Genomic DNA, 15,191 nt, shown 5'->3' with positions numbered 1-15,191 from the left:
AAGAGGAAGGAGAGAGAGAGAGAGAGAGAGTTGGGCTTCTCATTAAAGCAAGTCTAATAAGACAAACTAACATGGTAGAAAATGGCTAAATTTATGGGTGTGAAAATTATAGATGATCTCCCCCCTCTCAGTGGCCTTTTTAAGGTCCAGCCCTTTTGACCTATTTGGGGCTTGTGTGTAAAAATTGTAGTTCTGGATGGGTTTAAACCAAGATGATTTGATGTCCCCTATAATCTTCAGGGACTAGAAAACAAGCCAGGGTAGAGATTTTTCAAAAAACTGCCTTGTTTCCCACATAACAGAATCAGGTTATCTAATTGTGGTGTGTGGCTAAAACCAGTTAAATCTCTTTGTGGGGGGTCGATTTATCACTCCCCAAAATTTATTTTGATAAGCAGTAAAAACCCTCAATTCCTTACAACACTTTCATAATGGGATGTTGTTTAGCTCTATTTAAGACCTAATTAGAGAATATAAAACGAAAAACCAAAGTACCCATCATCAATTAATTGTCGTGCGAATATCAACTCCTTGAAGAAAATCTACAAATCAGCTCCAGCATCCCCATTTCTCCTACCAACATACAAAATGGGTTCTCTCCCCCCTCCTCCATCCTCAACAACCCAAAAACCAGAACCCTCCAACAACAACAAAACCCTAACCCTAATAAACCCAAATGACCTCCTCCACCTATTCCAATCCCAACAAAGATACCTCAACCACTTTTTCCAAAACCTTGATCTCTCCCAAACCCTAGCCTTCACCCAAACCCTCCTCAATTCCACAGGAACCATCTTTTTCTCCGGCGTCGGAAAATCGGGTTTCGTCGCCCAAAAAATCTCCCAAACCCTAGTCTCCCTAGGCATCAAATCCTCATTCCTAAACCCTCAAGATGCCCTTCACGGTGACATAGGAATAGTATCAAAATCTGATATTTTAGTCCTCTTTAGCAAGTCTGGGAACACTGAAGAATTGCTCAAATTGATTGGATTTGCAAGGGCAAAAGGTGCGTTTTTAATCTCTATTACTTCATCATCAAAACCCACAAATCTCTTGTCTAATGGTTGTGATATGAATGTGCATTTGCCTTTGGAGAGGGAATTGTGCCCATTTGATCTTGCCCCTGTGACCTCGGCCGCGATTCAGATGGTTTTTGGGGATACTGTGGCGATTGCGTTAATGGCCGCGAGGAATATGACGAAGGAGGAGTACGCAGCTAACCATCCCGCTGGGAGGATTGGGAAGAGCCTCATTTTTAAGGTCTGTCTAGGGTTAGCTGAATTGGGTTTAATTGAATTTTTTCTGTTTTTTGGTTTATTATGTTCTTACAAGTTATTATATATGATGTTCCTTTTCTTCTGGAGTTATGATCTATATATGGTTTGTTTATTTATTTTCTATTTTTTTGCAAATTGGATATGAAATGGGGCTCCTTTTCCTGTTAATTTGATTTAATTATGATTTCTTATTTTTTTGGTGGATATTTATATCTGGGTTATTACTTGTTTGCGGGTCATTGACAGAATGCTCTTTTTTTTTTTCTGGTATTTCAGAAATGGGTTGCAAGTTTGTTGTTTTGAATTAACAATGATGAGTTTCTAGTGTTAATTTTAATAGCTTTTATTTGTTTGTTTTGTGATATTGCAATTCTTTTATTTTCGTTCTAACAGAAAATTAGTCAGGTATTTATTTCTTTTCTTTTTATTGATTTTTTCTTGACCATGAAGGGTAGTTCAAATCTGAGTTCCTAGTCTTAATTGTGAGCTAATAAGGAGATGATATTTTTCCCATTTATTATCTTTGCTAATCTGACCATGAAAGTGGGTTGGCCGTTAATTAAGAAAAAAAATTTAACTTATTTTGATTTTATTGTTAGTTAAAACCTGACTCAGATAGTCATAATTTTGAATTTTGGATAAGATTAGTTTCTTCTCCTGTGAATTGATTGTTGTTATCTGATCATTATAGAAAGATTTCTTTCTTTGCAATTTGATATTAAATAGTTTCTCCTTTTTCTTTTTCTTTTTTATTTACAGCTTTTGGTTCAGATTTGTCGGGTTTTTTTTTTTTTCTTTTTAGAGAAATTTAAGGAGTTTATGGATTTCTTTTCCTGTTATTATCTCTTCTTTAGAGGTATATTATTTTCTCGTTGTTCCTCTTTGTTAAGGGACAGCTTAATTGTGAACTTTTTCCATTCAAACAAAAGGGACAACTTAATTTTTTTTATGCAAAAAATTGAGGACTTCATGGGTTTTTTTCCCTGCTGACTGATTGTTCTTATCTCCTCATTAAGGAATAGGTCAGAGCTAAGTTGTTACTCTTAATTGCGAACAAGGACAAGATGGATTTCTTTTCTGTTAATCAATAATCAATTGTTACCATCTGATCTTCGGGAATAATTCAAATCCAAGTTCCTACTTTCAATCGTGAACAAGGAAAAGATGGTTTCCTTTCCCTGTTTATTGGTTGTTGTCATCTGACCATTACAGTGGTAATTTAGATCTGTGCTGCCAGCCCTAATCGCAAATTAGGGATTGTATGTGTGTCTTTTCCTGTTGGTTGATCGTTGTTATCTGACCATTATGTAATCTGAATTACTTTAGTCTTGAATGGATGAGTAGAGGCTTTCTTTCCTATTATGTGAAAGTCATTTTCTGATCATTGAGCAGTCATAGGAGCCCAGATCACATAGTTCCCAATAGCATAGTCCAAAGAGGGAAATGTTAATGATTTCATTCATGTTAGTGTAAATCAGCTTTTTGTTCTATATATAAGCGAATGTCCTGAAGAAGGTTTTGGCTTTGTAACAAATCTGAAATTCGTACTTCAACTTTTTTCCCGGTGTTTAAGTTTCAAGTGCAATTTCAAACCAAATCTTCTTATGGGACCTAGGATGAAGAAAAGATTTCTCCCTATGTACCAGAATTTTGTTTTTCTGTTTTAGCCCCATGTATTGTTGCTTTCAATTTACAGGCGCATCAATAGAGTCAAAAATGGTATTTTTTCAATATAGTGATATTGATTCTTTGTCTTTTTGTGTTCAACGAATAATTTCGATATTTTATCTAGATGCTTAATTGAAGTTGAGCCTTTGCCTTAGAGGTGATGCCCTCTAACAGTGGAGCATCAAGCTTAGGAGTCTAAACTTCATCCATACCTATCAAAGTAACTAAGTAAGTCCAGTTACTTTATGGATGCCCATGGTTCTTGAGCACAAGTAATATTGCACTTAATACCATGAATTATAGACTGCCTGATCCTGTCAAATGCTTCCCAAATGTTACCTGTCAGGAATTCCAAGGGGTCTTTCTTAAAGATAATCTATGACCGTCTGTTTTGTACAGCAGAAATTTTGGTGGTCAATTTTGATGAAATCCTGTTTAAGAAAGCAAAGCTTATTATCACTGGAAATAAAAAAATTTCTATTCAGGTCAAGGACCTTATGAAGAAGCAAGAGGAGCTCCCTCTTTGCAAGGAAGGGGACTTGATAATGGATCAGCTCATGGAACTATCTAGTAAAGGATGTGGCTGTCTTCTTGTCATTGATGATGAGCATCATCTGATTGGAACTTTTACGGATGGTGACCTAAGGCGCACTCTGAAAGCGAGCGGAGAAGGCATCTTCAAGCTCACAGTAGGGGAGATGTGCCATAGGTAAGATAATATTAGCATTTTGGTAATGGTTTTTAATTTCAATTTTTTGCTTTCCTATTACATATTAAAGTTTTTCCAACCTTTACCGTCGAAGCATCAGAAATATGGAGAAATTATATGGTCCATGGCTGTGCATGCACCTGCAACCTAAAAATACAGTGGGCTGATATTATTTGGGTGATTCAAACCATTCATTTGCTGGGCCCTAACATCGATAGGGGGTGCCCAAAAAAATCTTCCCCATAGGATGATCCTAACCCTCGGATTTGTGGAGGTTTAAAATGGATGGCGCAGTGTAGAACCCTACACAGATCGGAGGGTTAGGATCATCCTATGGAGAAGATTTTATGGTCACCCCCATCTATGTCAGGGCCCAATAAATGAATGGTTTGGATCACCTAAATAATGTGGGCCCCACTGTATTTTTAGGCTGCACCTGCATGTACGACAGTCCACCATATAAAATCTCCAGAAAGATTATATGATGACCCATACAACTTATTTTTCTGTGGGGTGTACTATAATTAACCTAGAAAATTTCAGGTTCTAAGTTTAGGAACTTAAAATGTTTTTATTCCAAGCATCTGACAGTTTACAATGATGTGTGGTATGTGTTATTTCTCTGAAATTATGCGTGGATTAACCTTTTATTTTTAGAAATTTATGGGTATTTTGGAACTCGTCGTCAGCCACTCTTTTATTTTGAAAGTTCAGTTTACTCCATTTATGTAAAGCTCAGGCTCATTAGTTTTACTTATAAGGTTTTATCTAATAACATCAAGCATGTCTCTTCTATTTCAAGATAGCTTATTCTACCTCTAGCCTTGCATATTTACACTCTTTGATTTTGCCAGGAACCCAAGAATAATAGGACCAGATGCAATGGCAGTGGATGCCATGAAGATAATGGAGTCACCACCATCTCCTGTGCAATTCCTACCTGTCATCAACCATGAAAATGTTGTAATTGGGATCATCACTTTGCATGGATTGGTTTCAGCAGGCTTGTGAACCTACAATGTCCCCTTGTATTCAGAAGTCTGAATTCTTTTTCATGTTAATTCTTACCATTTTTTTGTTCTTCTAGATCCTCTATGGAAAGGCCTTGTACCTTGTATTCTTTTGCACCTTGATTCTTACTATCTGTGCACTTCTAAATCTTCCATGGAAAAGCCTTGTATTGTACTTCATTTTCTTTTGCACCTTGATTCTTACTAAGCTCTGTATTCTATGGAAAAATCCTGTACCTTTTATTGTTTTGCACCTTGATTATTACTAATCTCTGCACTTCTAGATACTCATATGAGGTTTTCATTATTCTTCTTTGTAGCAAAATTACATGGAAAGACTGATTCTGATTCATGGGCTAATGTTCTTATGGCCTTATCAAGAGACTCCGAAGGCTATTTATTTGATCACCCCATTTTAATAGCTACATTAAGAGCTTTTTTTATCAAGGGAAATGATATCAGCGCAACCATGTTTTGATATTGTCACTAACTCAGCTGTCAAATCGTTATTACAGTTCTCATGAAGCTCTCTCCTAGGCTCATTAAAAAAGAGAAGACAAGCTGGGTTTGTGCAATTATTAAAACATGGTTGTGCCAATATCATTTCCCTTAATAAAATGTTATATATATCATAGGAATGGGAAATTTTTCCTATTTACAATCCTTGCCTTCCCTTTAGGCTCGACACTTTTCACAAATTTAAATATGGGCACCCATCATATTAAAAACCCAGAAACTATTTTGGAGACCTCTATTTCAATAGCTCCTTCCCCTTCGGTTCCCTCCTCAACAGATGGTTCATGGCAATCTGTTCAGAGAAGAAGGATAAGGGAAATCCCCAGCTTCGCTCCTCCGGTCATCTCCTACCTGTGTGCTTCCCTCCATTTCAAAACCCCCTCTAAAGTTAGGTTAATGTTTGGGTCTTCCCCTCCACCTCCTTTTTTGGGTTGTTTTACTCCTCTTGGGTTGCGGAGGTCTCTTGCCACTGGCAGTGTTGTTGCTTGGTCTTGTTGTTTTGGCCATTTTGGTTCTCTGTCTCTTTGTTGTTGGTCACCTCTGCATGTAGAGGGTTTGCTTTTCAAGCTTCTTCTGTATCTTTTCAATTTTATTAATGCATCTGGTAGGGGTCCGCCTAACCCCAGCTTACCCATAAAAATAAAATAAAAAACCCAGAAACTTTTTCCTTTTCACAAATTTAAATATGGGCATCCATCATATTAAAAACCCACAAAACTAAACTTGGACTCTTTTACATATAAAAACAAACACATACTTGGTATCTAATTAAAATCTCTTTTATTATTTAATGCTGCTCTATTTCATGATAATATCATTAGACAGAATCCATGGAATAAATAATATCTAAAATGCCAAAATTAATGATGAATATCATAACAAAATAGGAGTCAACTGCTTACTACATAAACCATAACAAACAAACAAAATCAATCAACACCACAGAGACAAAATTTTAAAAAAATAATAATAATAAAGCAAAAAATGGTCCCAGCATGAGGCCAAGCTTCTTAGGCCTTTGATAGGTTGCCAGGAACGACGAGAGACTTTAAATGGAATCCTTGTGGTTTTCACTTCCCAACCACATCTTCTTTTGGATCACAAACACCTTCTCTTCATCAGCTTCTGAATCTTCAGCATCTACCAATGCAACTGATTGCCAGTGGAGCGCGGTTAAATACTTCTTAATAAAATCAACTACTGGTTGCTTGTCTCGGATGATCACAAAACCAGTTGGCCTGAGCATACGGTCCATCTCGATCAGAAGGTCCTCGCCACTGCACCCTTTCTTCTCAATGTCGGAGAAGAGGGTCCAGGCATGGAGGAGATCATAAGTTCGGGGATACGTCGAGAAGGCTTCACACCTGTGTCAAACCCAGCAAAACCAAGCATTCAGAAACATGTACATTAGCCAAACCTAAGCTCGGAAGCTTCGTTTTCTGTTCTCCCTTGTGTTTCGACAGTGAAGAAGCTCGCTGACGACACTAAAGCTTTAGATGTAGCAGAAACTCTGAAAACCAAGACCACTACAGTAGTTTGATGCCATCGGCTTGGATTCAGGTCTGCTATAGGAGTGCACTGGGTGGGGCCGGTTCGAGTCCAACCCTAGTCCAACGTGAGGTAGCATTATCTCAGCCCTAACCCAACCCTAAGTGAACCCCGTCTAACCCAAATTTCAAATTGGGTCAGACTGGGTTCGGGTTGGCCAGGAGTTTAAAAGTAAAAAAAATACAAGAAAACCCTATGAGGCCATGATCTTAAAGGTTCTGAAAATCACAATAAATCACGATAAAATTAGGAGGAGGGGGTCAAGTTGCCCAAGGCTTCAACCCTATACTAACCCAAAATTAAATCAGGTTTAAAAAGAAAAATAGTTGAGCCCAACCCAAGTTGCACCCCTAGATTTGGATGATCAAATGAAGAAACAAAACATATGCCGGTAACACAACGCACTGTCTGCACCAATGGGATGGTGTTGTCGTCTATATCGGGACCTGCATCCGACTAAAGTAGGCTTCTAAAAGAAACGCAGCACCTTCTCACTGCAAATTTCAGTCACCTTCTAACAATTCTAGAATTTAACAAGAGCAAATGTAGTCTTTTTAATCTCTCAAAAAAGGTAAGGTCATTTTGGAAAATATAGCCATAAAAGAAACTCTACAACATACTGCAATTAATAAAACATCTCAGAAATTTTTTCCTCAATTTCAAAAAGTTTTGATTCTTTAGGGCACGTTTGGCAACCATAAAAAATATTCAATGGAATATTTGTTTACCTGATGTAAGAGAGGTAGGGAGGTTCGAAAGAAAGATTCGAGGTGACAGCAAGGGAGGAGAGCACGATTTTGGGCCACAAAACAGAGAAAAATAATCCCTGTTTAAAATAGGAATTTTCTTTTCTCTATTTTCCATCCCCACTGTATGCTCTCCTTACTCGCCTTCTCATGTCTCTCTCTCACCAGCCCTCTCTACTCCTCTTTCACCTTGGGTAAACAACTATACCATGAATTTTATTTTCATAGTTTCCAAACATGCCCCTAGTGTAATTCCATAAATTACTTACCAGTCATGCACAGTGCCAATCAAGCCCCTGTCGTAGATTATCTTGAGGGTGTTTGGTCCATCCTCTGGCACAACATTCATCACCCATACATCTTTGCTTCTGAGAGCAGCCGCAAATGATCCCAAGTTTGCTTTCATGTCCATCAAGTTTCTTAAAGAATTTGGCTTAATTTTTGGACTCAACAAATTCCAGTAACTCTCAACCCTCTGTTTCCAAATATCCTGCACCACATGAAAAGTATCATTTATCATCCAAAATAAGAGGAAACATGCACACAAACATGCTGTTATGTGTGCATGAATAAACAGAATGCTAACCAGAGGGTTCACTTGGATTACCGTGTCCTTTTCAAACATTTCGGTGGAATATTCAAACTCAGCAAGACAAGGAGGAGGAGCAGTTAATCTAGCCGGCCAAGGGACCAATCCACTCCCCTTGGCTCTATGGTTCTCTGATAAACCAAGATTAAATTTAGTCATCGTTCCAGTAATATCATGAATAATGCAGTACAATGAGGTGACTATTTAATTGAGGGAGCTGACTATGAAGAGTATGCACACCTCTTAGAATGAAAGAGAGGTCCAGGTCAAAGATAAAGCTCAACAACAATTAACTGAAAACTTTAGCGTGCTCTGGCTTACTGAGACGATGTAAAACATAGAAGAGGCCTTGAACTGTTCTGATTTTGTAAAACAAAGAACAACCCAACACAACCTAATAACCCTATTTTTGTAAAATTAGAGAAATTTTCTTTTCTTTTCTTTTCTTTTCTTTTTGAAAGTATCTGTGAATTTGTTTTAATAACCCCATTTTTACAGAAATTATATTCTTAATATCCTGGTTGAGTACAGTGTACACTTCATGATAAAGCTTCCATTTCTAATATCCTGAGTGTTCCCGCATTTGCTACATAATTGGCTGTCAATGAAGAAACAAGGTTATGTCTCTCTTTTTTTTTATGTCCCTCAGTGTTTCCACATGCAAGTGAAATGCTACCGAAAAGTGTGGACCCTCATTTATATTCTCAAATTTTGTGCCGAAGTCTCTCTTGGCGAAAATATCTCTGTCCGAAAGATTGATTCAAATCATTTACTTTCTTTAGCCAGAACAATAACACTTCTCATAATAATTTTTAAGCTTTTATTGTGATGATTAATTTAGTTTATAAATCCAATAATATTTTTGGTAAGGAATTCAAAACACCAGTAGGTCCAAGCTTCTCAATCTGATTTAATCCATTGAAATATCACAACAGTGTAGTGTGATTTTAATAACAGCACCACGCACTATATTTCCAACATTCAATACTTCCGGTCGAATATCAGCAACCCAACCTCCCACTTTAGGCCCATAATTCACATCATTAAGGAATCAACTAGCATGTAGTATCTCTCCACTTAAATCCTTTAACAGAACTTGTATAATGACAAGCTAGTGCATAATAATACTGCAACATCCAGTGAATGCCTTATAGCATGTGGAATAGGCACATATATGATTCTCTCTACCGAATTAGAGACAAGAAAGATAGCGGGTGCATGGAATTATTGTTTAAAAACTCGTACTTGGACAAGAAGTCGCCCACGGTAAAACCGAGTCAACTCGGGTCAGTCAAGGGATCTTCTAATGCTGAGATTTGGGAGTTAAACTACAGGCTTCACAGCTTCATTTGGACGAGACAATAATCTATCCAGAGAGGGTCGACCCGGTGCTGCTGCGAATCAGGGACCCACTCATGCTTGAGATTTATACGTTCCAATATTAAACAGTAGGGACACTCATGTCATTGTTTTCGTAAGAAGCCAGTGAGATGCACCTCAAAAGAGTGGGAACAATAGGTCCCTAATGCATAGCTGAGATTTGCTTCACTCAACTCAACTGAACTCAACAAAGCCTTTGTCCCAAACTAGTTGGGGTCGGCTAAATGAATCATTTAGAAAAATTTCATGAAGAAGGTGAAAGGAATCTATCCGGCTCTAATCCCAGCTCTAGTTGGGTTCTTCTACGTGGATCATTTTCTTCCATTCTATCCTATCCACGGTCATGTTCTTTGTTATGTTCCTAGCTATGAAGTCTTTCCTCGCTGTTTCTACCCAAGTTGTTTTCGGTCTGCCCTTACCAGTCGCCTCTTCTCACCGGAGCATCCAAAGGCCTACGTTGGATATGTCCAAACCATCTTAAGCGGTGCTCTCTCATCTTCTCCTCAATTGGTGTCACCCCACATTTTTACTAATGTCTTCATTTTTAATGCTATCTAACCTTGTGTGGCCGCACATCCATCTAAGCATTCGCATCTCCTCTACACTCATCTTATGCACATGCTGCCTCTTGGTGGCCCAACATTCTGAGCCGTACAGCATGGCTGGCCTCACAGCTGTCTTATAAAACTTTCCCTTCAACTTGGTAGGGATTTTACGGTCGCACAAAACTCCTGAGGCAAGCTTCCATTTCAACCAACCTACTCTTATTCTATGGTTAACATCCTCTTCAATCTCTCCTTATATAGAATTGAACCAAGATAGCGATATCCCTCTTCAATCTTTGTTATGTCTTATCTAGAGATTTGCTTCACTATTCCAACTAAATACATTTCCTTAAAGCATATTTGTGTAAGCCTGATCACAGGCAAACAATAATGCCCCGATAAGATAAAACTCATTTTTTTCCATAATAAACAATTAAATTTAAAAATGACCAAGGTGTATATTTAAATTAAAATTACACTTTGTCAGGGGACGATAGAAATAGCTGTCCATTAACCTAGTACATACACATCACTAACCAAGACACTAGAAGAAGCACTAGGCTCTGCAAGTCCTTGCATGCAAGCAAGTTTACGAGAAATGCGAGATTTGCGCATGAAGCACAACATTACGCGATACATGAGCCAAACAGAAATCTAGAACCTCCCAGCCGAGGCTGTGTGATGTCTAATTCTATCTCTAGATGTGCTTAATCATCCTTTTCTCTTCTTTTCTCTTCTTCCAAGCTATTTAACAAATATCTCCGATATTTTCAAAATATAGCGTTTTTAACGCGAGATTTTGATAAAAAGACAAAATCCCAAACTAATCCCGAGATTTTAAAAATATAGCGATATTTTTGGTTTTATCATAAAATATCCCGATATTTTTACGACATTTTTATTTTATATTTTTTTCTTAAAACTTAATATATTTATATATTTTTAAATAATTTTATTTTTACCATTTATTTCCTATATAAACCCAAAAAAATAATAAAAATAAATATATCCTGAGATTTTCCCTTGCCGAGAAATTCCCAAGAATGACATTTGTGACATAGCTTCCAAGTCCCTTTAATAATACAAAATAGAAAGGGATGGCCATAAACTTGATTATAACTATAAAACTTGGTTTAATTTATGTAATTTTCTAACAAAGGAATGCGATATACAATTTCAGCAACATCGTCAATTATTAAGGATCATTAGTGCACCAAGCAGTTCCTAAGTTTGTATTGGCTTAACAGAAAAGCCCAAGGGATTCCATTTCATAAGCATAGATAGCGGTAGAAAATGCAACACAGAAGTATGAGATAATAAGATCATAAGACTTGGGATACTCACGCTGAGAATAAGGTGTAATACAAGCTTCCATTGGCACATCCCACACAGCATCAGCATCGTCATCAGATCTGCACAGCGGGGGTTGAGTACCAGGCTCTCTTTCCATGTAACAGTCATTTGTCAGAGGTTTTACCCAAATGACTGTTTGGTTTCTTTTGACAGCAATTTTCCAACACATGCGCTCAACAAGAGTGCTCATCTCTTGCCAAATTCGAAGATCCTCCTCATCTTGCGCATATGCTTCGGGAGATGAGTAGGCAAAATAGCCTCCAGGCCTAAGCACTCTATCTAACTCAAGTAGAAGGATTCCATCCCTCTGAAGCCAATCAATCCTACAGCGAGAACAATGAGCGAATTCAAAAGATCTGCTAGGGTAAGGGAGCCTCTTTGTTCCCAACACACCAAGATATGCGGGAATCCCTCTTTCTAGAGCAAACTGGATCTGGTTTTGATGCACATCGTTGGGTGCTAAAGACATTGCTATGATATCAGACGAAAGAAGATATGCTCCAAAGCTTGCAACTCCACAACCTACATCAAGAACAGTCCGAATCCTTCCTCCGTTGTTTAAATTGTTGTTTGTGAAATTGAGCATCTGTCCATGCAAATCAGAACCAAGATTATTCCATTCGTCAAGCAGCTCAGGATTTGTATTAAAATGTACAATATGTAACAATTGATTCTTGAGAAGGCAAAAGAAATACACAAGACAGTACGATCCAGCTGGGGAAGAAATGGATGTATTGTTATTAAATAAGGTGGGTTTGATTAAGTACTAAAACGACCACAACATGCCAATAAATAATTCATGAAACTAATTTAAAAAAAAAAATTAGACTGTTGAATACAGCTAACAACTGATAAAAATATGGACTTGACATTCCATTTAGTTTTTCTTTCAAACAGTTAAGAGGGCAAATGGTCTCACGTTTGCAAGCGACGCAATATATTTATCAGCTCCATAATGAAAATGAGTTCCTCCCCCAGGAAATACAATCTTTTCACCTTTGACAACCATCCAGTTCTGGTCAGACTTCTCTTTCGCAAGGTGAGTATGAGGTATATTTACTTTCCATACTTCATCTCTGCTCTTTGGCCACTTAATTGGAACCTGCAACAAGCACAAGCACATATTAATGTAGCAGGCACTTCCCTCAACTTCATCTCTAGTAGAGAAGTGTGGGCAATCTGACCTTGTAGCCTCTGGGTGGAGGAATCAAGCAATTGTAGCGCCTTTCAGGGTGAGGGCAATGTCTCTCATAGTGCTCCATCAAAGATAAATCCAGTTTCAACCTCATTTGGTATATAAGATTTCTGTCTAGGCATGGAATTAACTCTGAATGGCGATCGTCACAAACCTTAGGAAGCAGAAAGGAAAAGAACCCATAAGGCAATAACAAATTGTGGATCATCTCAAACATAGACAACAAAGTCATTAAAAACTCACTGGAAAGCTCTTGGGTACAATGTCCTCATCTCCATCTTCCAGCCCAAACTTGATGGAGGATTCATCTTGCTTGCTACCGAGCTCGGAGTCTTCGTCGCCACCCAAATAGGTTGACCCAAGTTTTCTCAAAGTTCGACCATATTCACCACGTTGGGAGCCAAAGAAGGACCCATAATATACAAATAGGAAGCCAAGAAAAACCACCATAACAAGCAAGGCAGTGACCAAGCGCTGCTTCTGAACTCCATCAGGTCTTCCCCTCATGATTTTGGTGTTAAAGTTTAAATAATTGCGTTTGAGTTCAACTTTAACATTCAAAAGGTTAGAGAAAAGCCCCCATGTGCAAAACTGAATCAATAGTTGCGAACTACAGAACAAATACCGAATCCACTCATCAACACTTTTACTCTTAATAAGCCTCTCGTGTATTCAGAATGAAGCAGAATCCTGAAAAAATCAAAAGCAGAAACTATGAGCCAGGACCGACCCATTCACTCCAAGGTTCCAAAAGAATGGATTAAGACGTCATATTACCAAAAACCCATTAAAGTACTCAACTCATGTTAGTCAAACAACACCATAGAAGTAAAAAACCCAAATAACGAGCCCAAGTTTAATTAAATTGAATGAACCGGTTCAATAAGCAGGAAAGGGTTCACGAATTTAGGTGTTAGAGCAAGCGAACCTGCATTAGAACTACAACTGCCAAATGCTATATTTTTCGATGGTTAGAGATCTAGAGAAATTCATTCCCACCAGATTAAAAATGACCAAACCCAAATAACACAACGTTTGAAGCACAGCCTTGTACGATCCATCCCAAAACTTAAAACCATCGACCAATATGGCATAAATCAAAACTGAGGCCATACATCAAAACTAAATTTACTTCATCTATGAACAATAACAGACTCCATTGCCTTGTAAGATCCATCCCAAAACTTAAAAACCTTCGACCAATATGGCATAAATCAAAACTAAATTTACTGCATCTGTAAAGAATAACAAGCTTCATTGAAATTATACTTTTTTATTATTACAGGGAAAACAGTGAATATGTTAAAAAGATTAAAAAGTAAAATGGAATACAAAAACATGCTTTTTGATCAACCCATTTTGTCTCACTATCCCAAGACCTTGTATGGCTCTGTTTACACAAACAAGCTAACAAGGTAGATCTTATACAACCACTGCAAACCGGAAACAATTAAGTCACCAGTAAAATAATGAAAGAGGAGATTGGTAAAATACTAATAGAGAATGCAATAAATTCTCAGCAAAAACTCCAAAAAATGTAAATCAATTTCTTTCTTTTTCTTGTTAGCTTGTTTTCTTAAATGTGATTAAAACTCACAGAAATAAAACTGCGAAAAATATCAATTTGAAATAAAATTTCAGAAGACAAATCAACAAACTCCATAGTCCCTACTAATCAGATTGGTAAAAGACTAATAGAGAATGCAATAAACACTAGACGAAAACTCCGAAAAATGCTAATCAACTTTCTTTCTTTTTCTTTTTAACTTGTTTTCTTAAATGTGATTAAAGCTCGTGGAAATAGAACCCTGGAAAATATCAAATTGAAATAAAATCTCAGAAGAAAAATCAACAAACTCCATAGTTCATAGTAATCGCTCAACAAAACGAGTGACCAGATCCAAAAGATGGGGAAAAAACGAGAAAATCAGAAATCCACTTAAATTGCATGAAATGTAAAAGATAATTCCCACAAAAAGATCAAATTCATTATTTTCGGGAAAAAAAAGAGTCGAACAAATCAAAGTTATCTATATCTCCAAATCGAAATCCCTCAAATCCATCAAATTCAAAACACTCCGCATAAAAATAAAAATAAAACAAAAGGATTCACTCAATATCAACGAATCCGCATAAGATCTGAAGAGAAACAGAGAAATCTGCATTGAAAAAGAAAGATTTCAGGAGAATTCATCACAAACAAGTATTAAAGAACTTACTGTTTGGAATTGACCTAGATCTGGACCGATCTCGAACGGTGAGAGGGAGAGAAAAATAGAAACCCTAGCTTTCAGTGAGAAAGAAAGAGGGAAAAAAAAAACCCTAGATTTTGATATGGTTTCGAAAGGGGGATGAAATTCAGAGAGTCTGGAGTGTATAAATGTGAAGGCCAATCATATAATATTATTTACTATAATAAGCTGGGAAGGAAAATCAGGCCTTTTTAATTATTATTTTTATGAAAATCAGGCTTTTTTAATTTTTTTTATTTCCTAAGCCACTTTTTTGGTCACTTCTTTCCGGTCATACCCTCGCAACAAATCTTAATCTCCTTTTGGGAAAAGCCACGTCGTGAATGGAGACAAAAGCTGTTGTCTTCATTAACGAGGGGCTGGTCTGATGTGCCACAGACCAGCCACGAAAAGCCTTCTGCGA

At 37.3% G+C, this 15,191-nt stretch overlaps 2 protein-coding genes across 2 annotated transcripts; one reads left to right on the top strand and one right to left on the bottom strand.

Annotated features, from left to right (window-relative positions):
• The first annotated feature begins 564 nt into the window (after positions 1–564).
• LOC143892265 (putative arabinose 5-phosphate isomerase) lies at positions 565–4,913 on the top strand. The gene is made up of 3 exons (XM_077396757.1): positions 565–1,260; positions 3,431–3,654; positions 4,509–4,913. Exons 1-3 carry the CDS (start codon positions 589–591, stop codon positions 4,663–4,665), a joined length of 1,053 nt encoding a protein of 350 aa, XP_077252872.1. The 5' UTR covers positions 565–588; the 3' UTR covers positions 4,666–4,913.
• A 1,030-nt stretch (positions 4,914–5,943) lies between these two features.
• Positions 5,944–14,917, bottom strand: LOC143892264 (putative methyltransferase PMT3). The gene is made up of 8 exons (XM_077396756.1): positions 14,756–14,917; positions 12,780–13,226; positions 12,526–12,690; positions 12,261–12,443; positions 11,333–11,927; positions 8,082–8,194; positions 7,744–7,964; positions 5,944–6,544 (listed from the first exon to the last, which is right to left on the bottom strand). Exons 2-8 carry the CDS (start codon positions 13,041–13,043, stop codon positions 6,229–6,231), a joined length of 1,857 nt encoding a protein of 618 aa, XP_077252871.1. The 5' UTR covers positions 13,044–13,226; positions 14,756–14,917; the 3' UTR covers positions 5,944–6,228.
• Positions 14,918–15,191: the final 274 nt, after the last annotated feature.

This window comes from Tasmannia lanceolata, unplaced genomic scaffold (assembly GCF_043159265.1).
Source record: "Tasmannia lanceolata isolate RefF3 unplaced genomic scaffold, GAP_Taslan_0.1 ptg000015l, whole genome shotgun sequence".
In the NCBI taxonomy this organism is placed as follows: domain Eukaryota; kingdom Viridiplantae; phylum Streptophyta; class Magnoliopsida; order Canellales; family Winteraceae; genus Tasmannia; species Tasmannia lanceolata.
The sequence above is the reverse complement of the archived record's forward strand: the minus strand, read 5'-3'. Positions and strand labels throughout refer to the sequence as shown.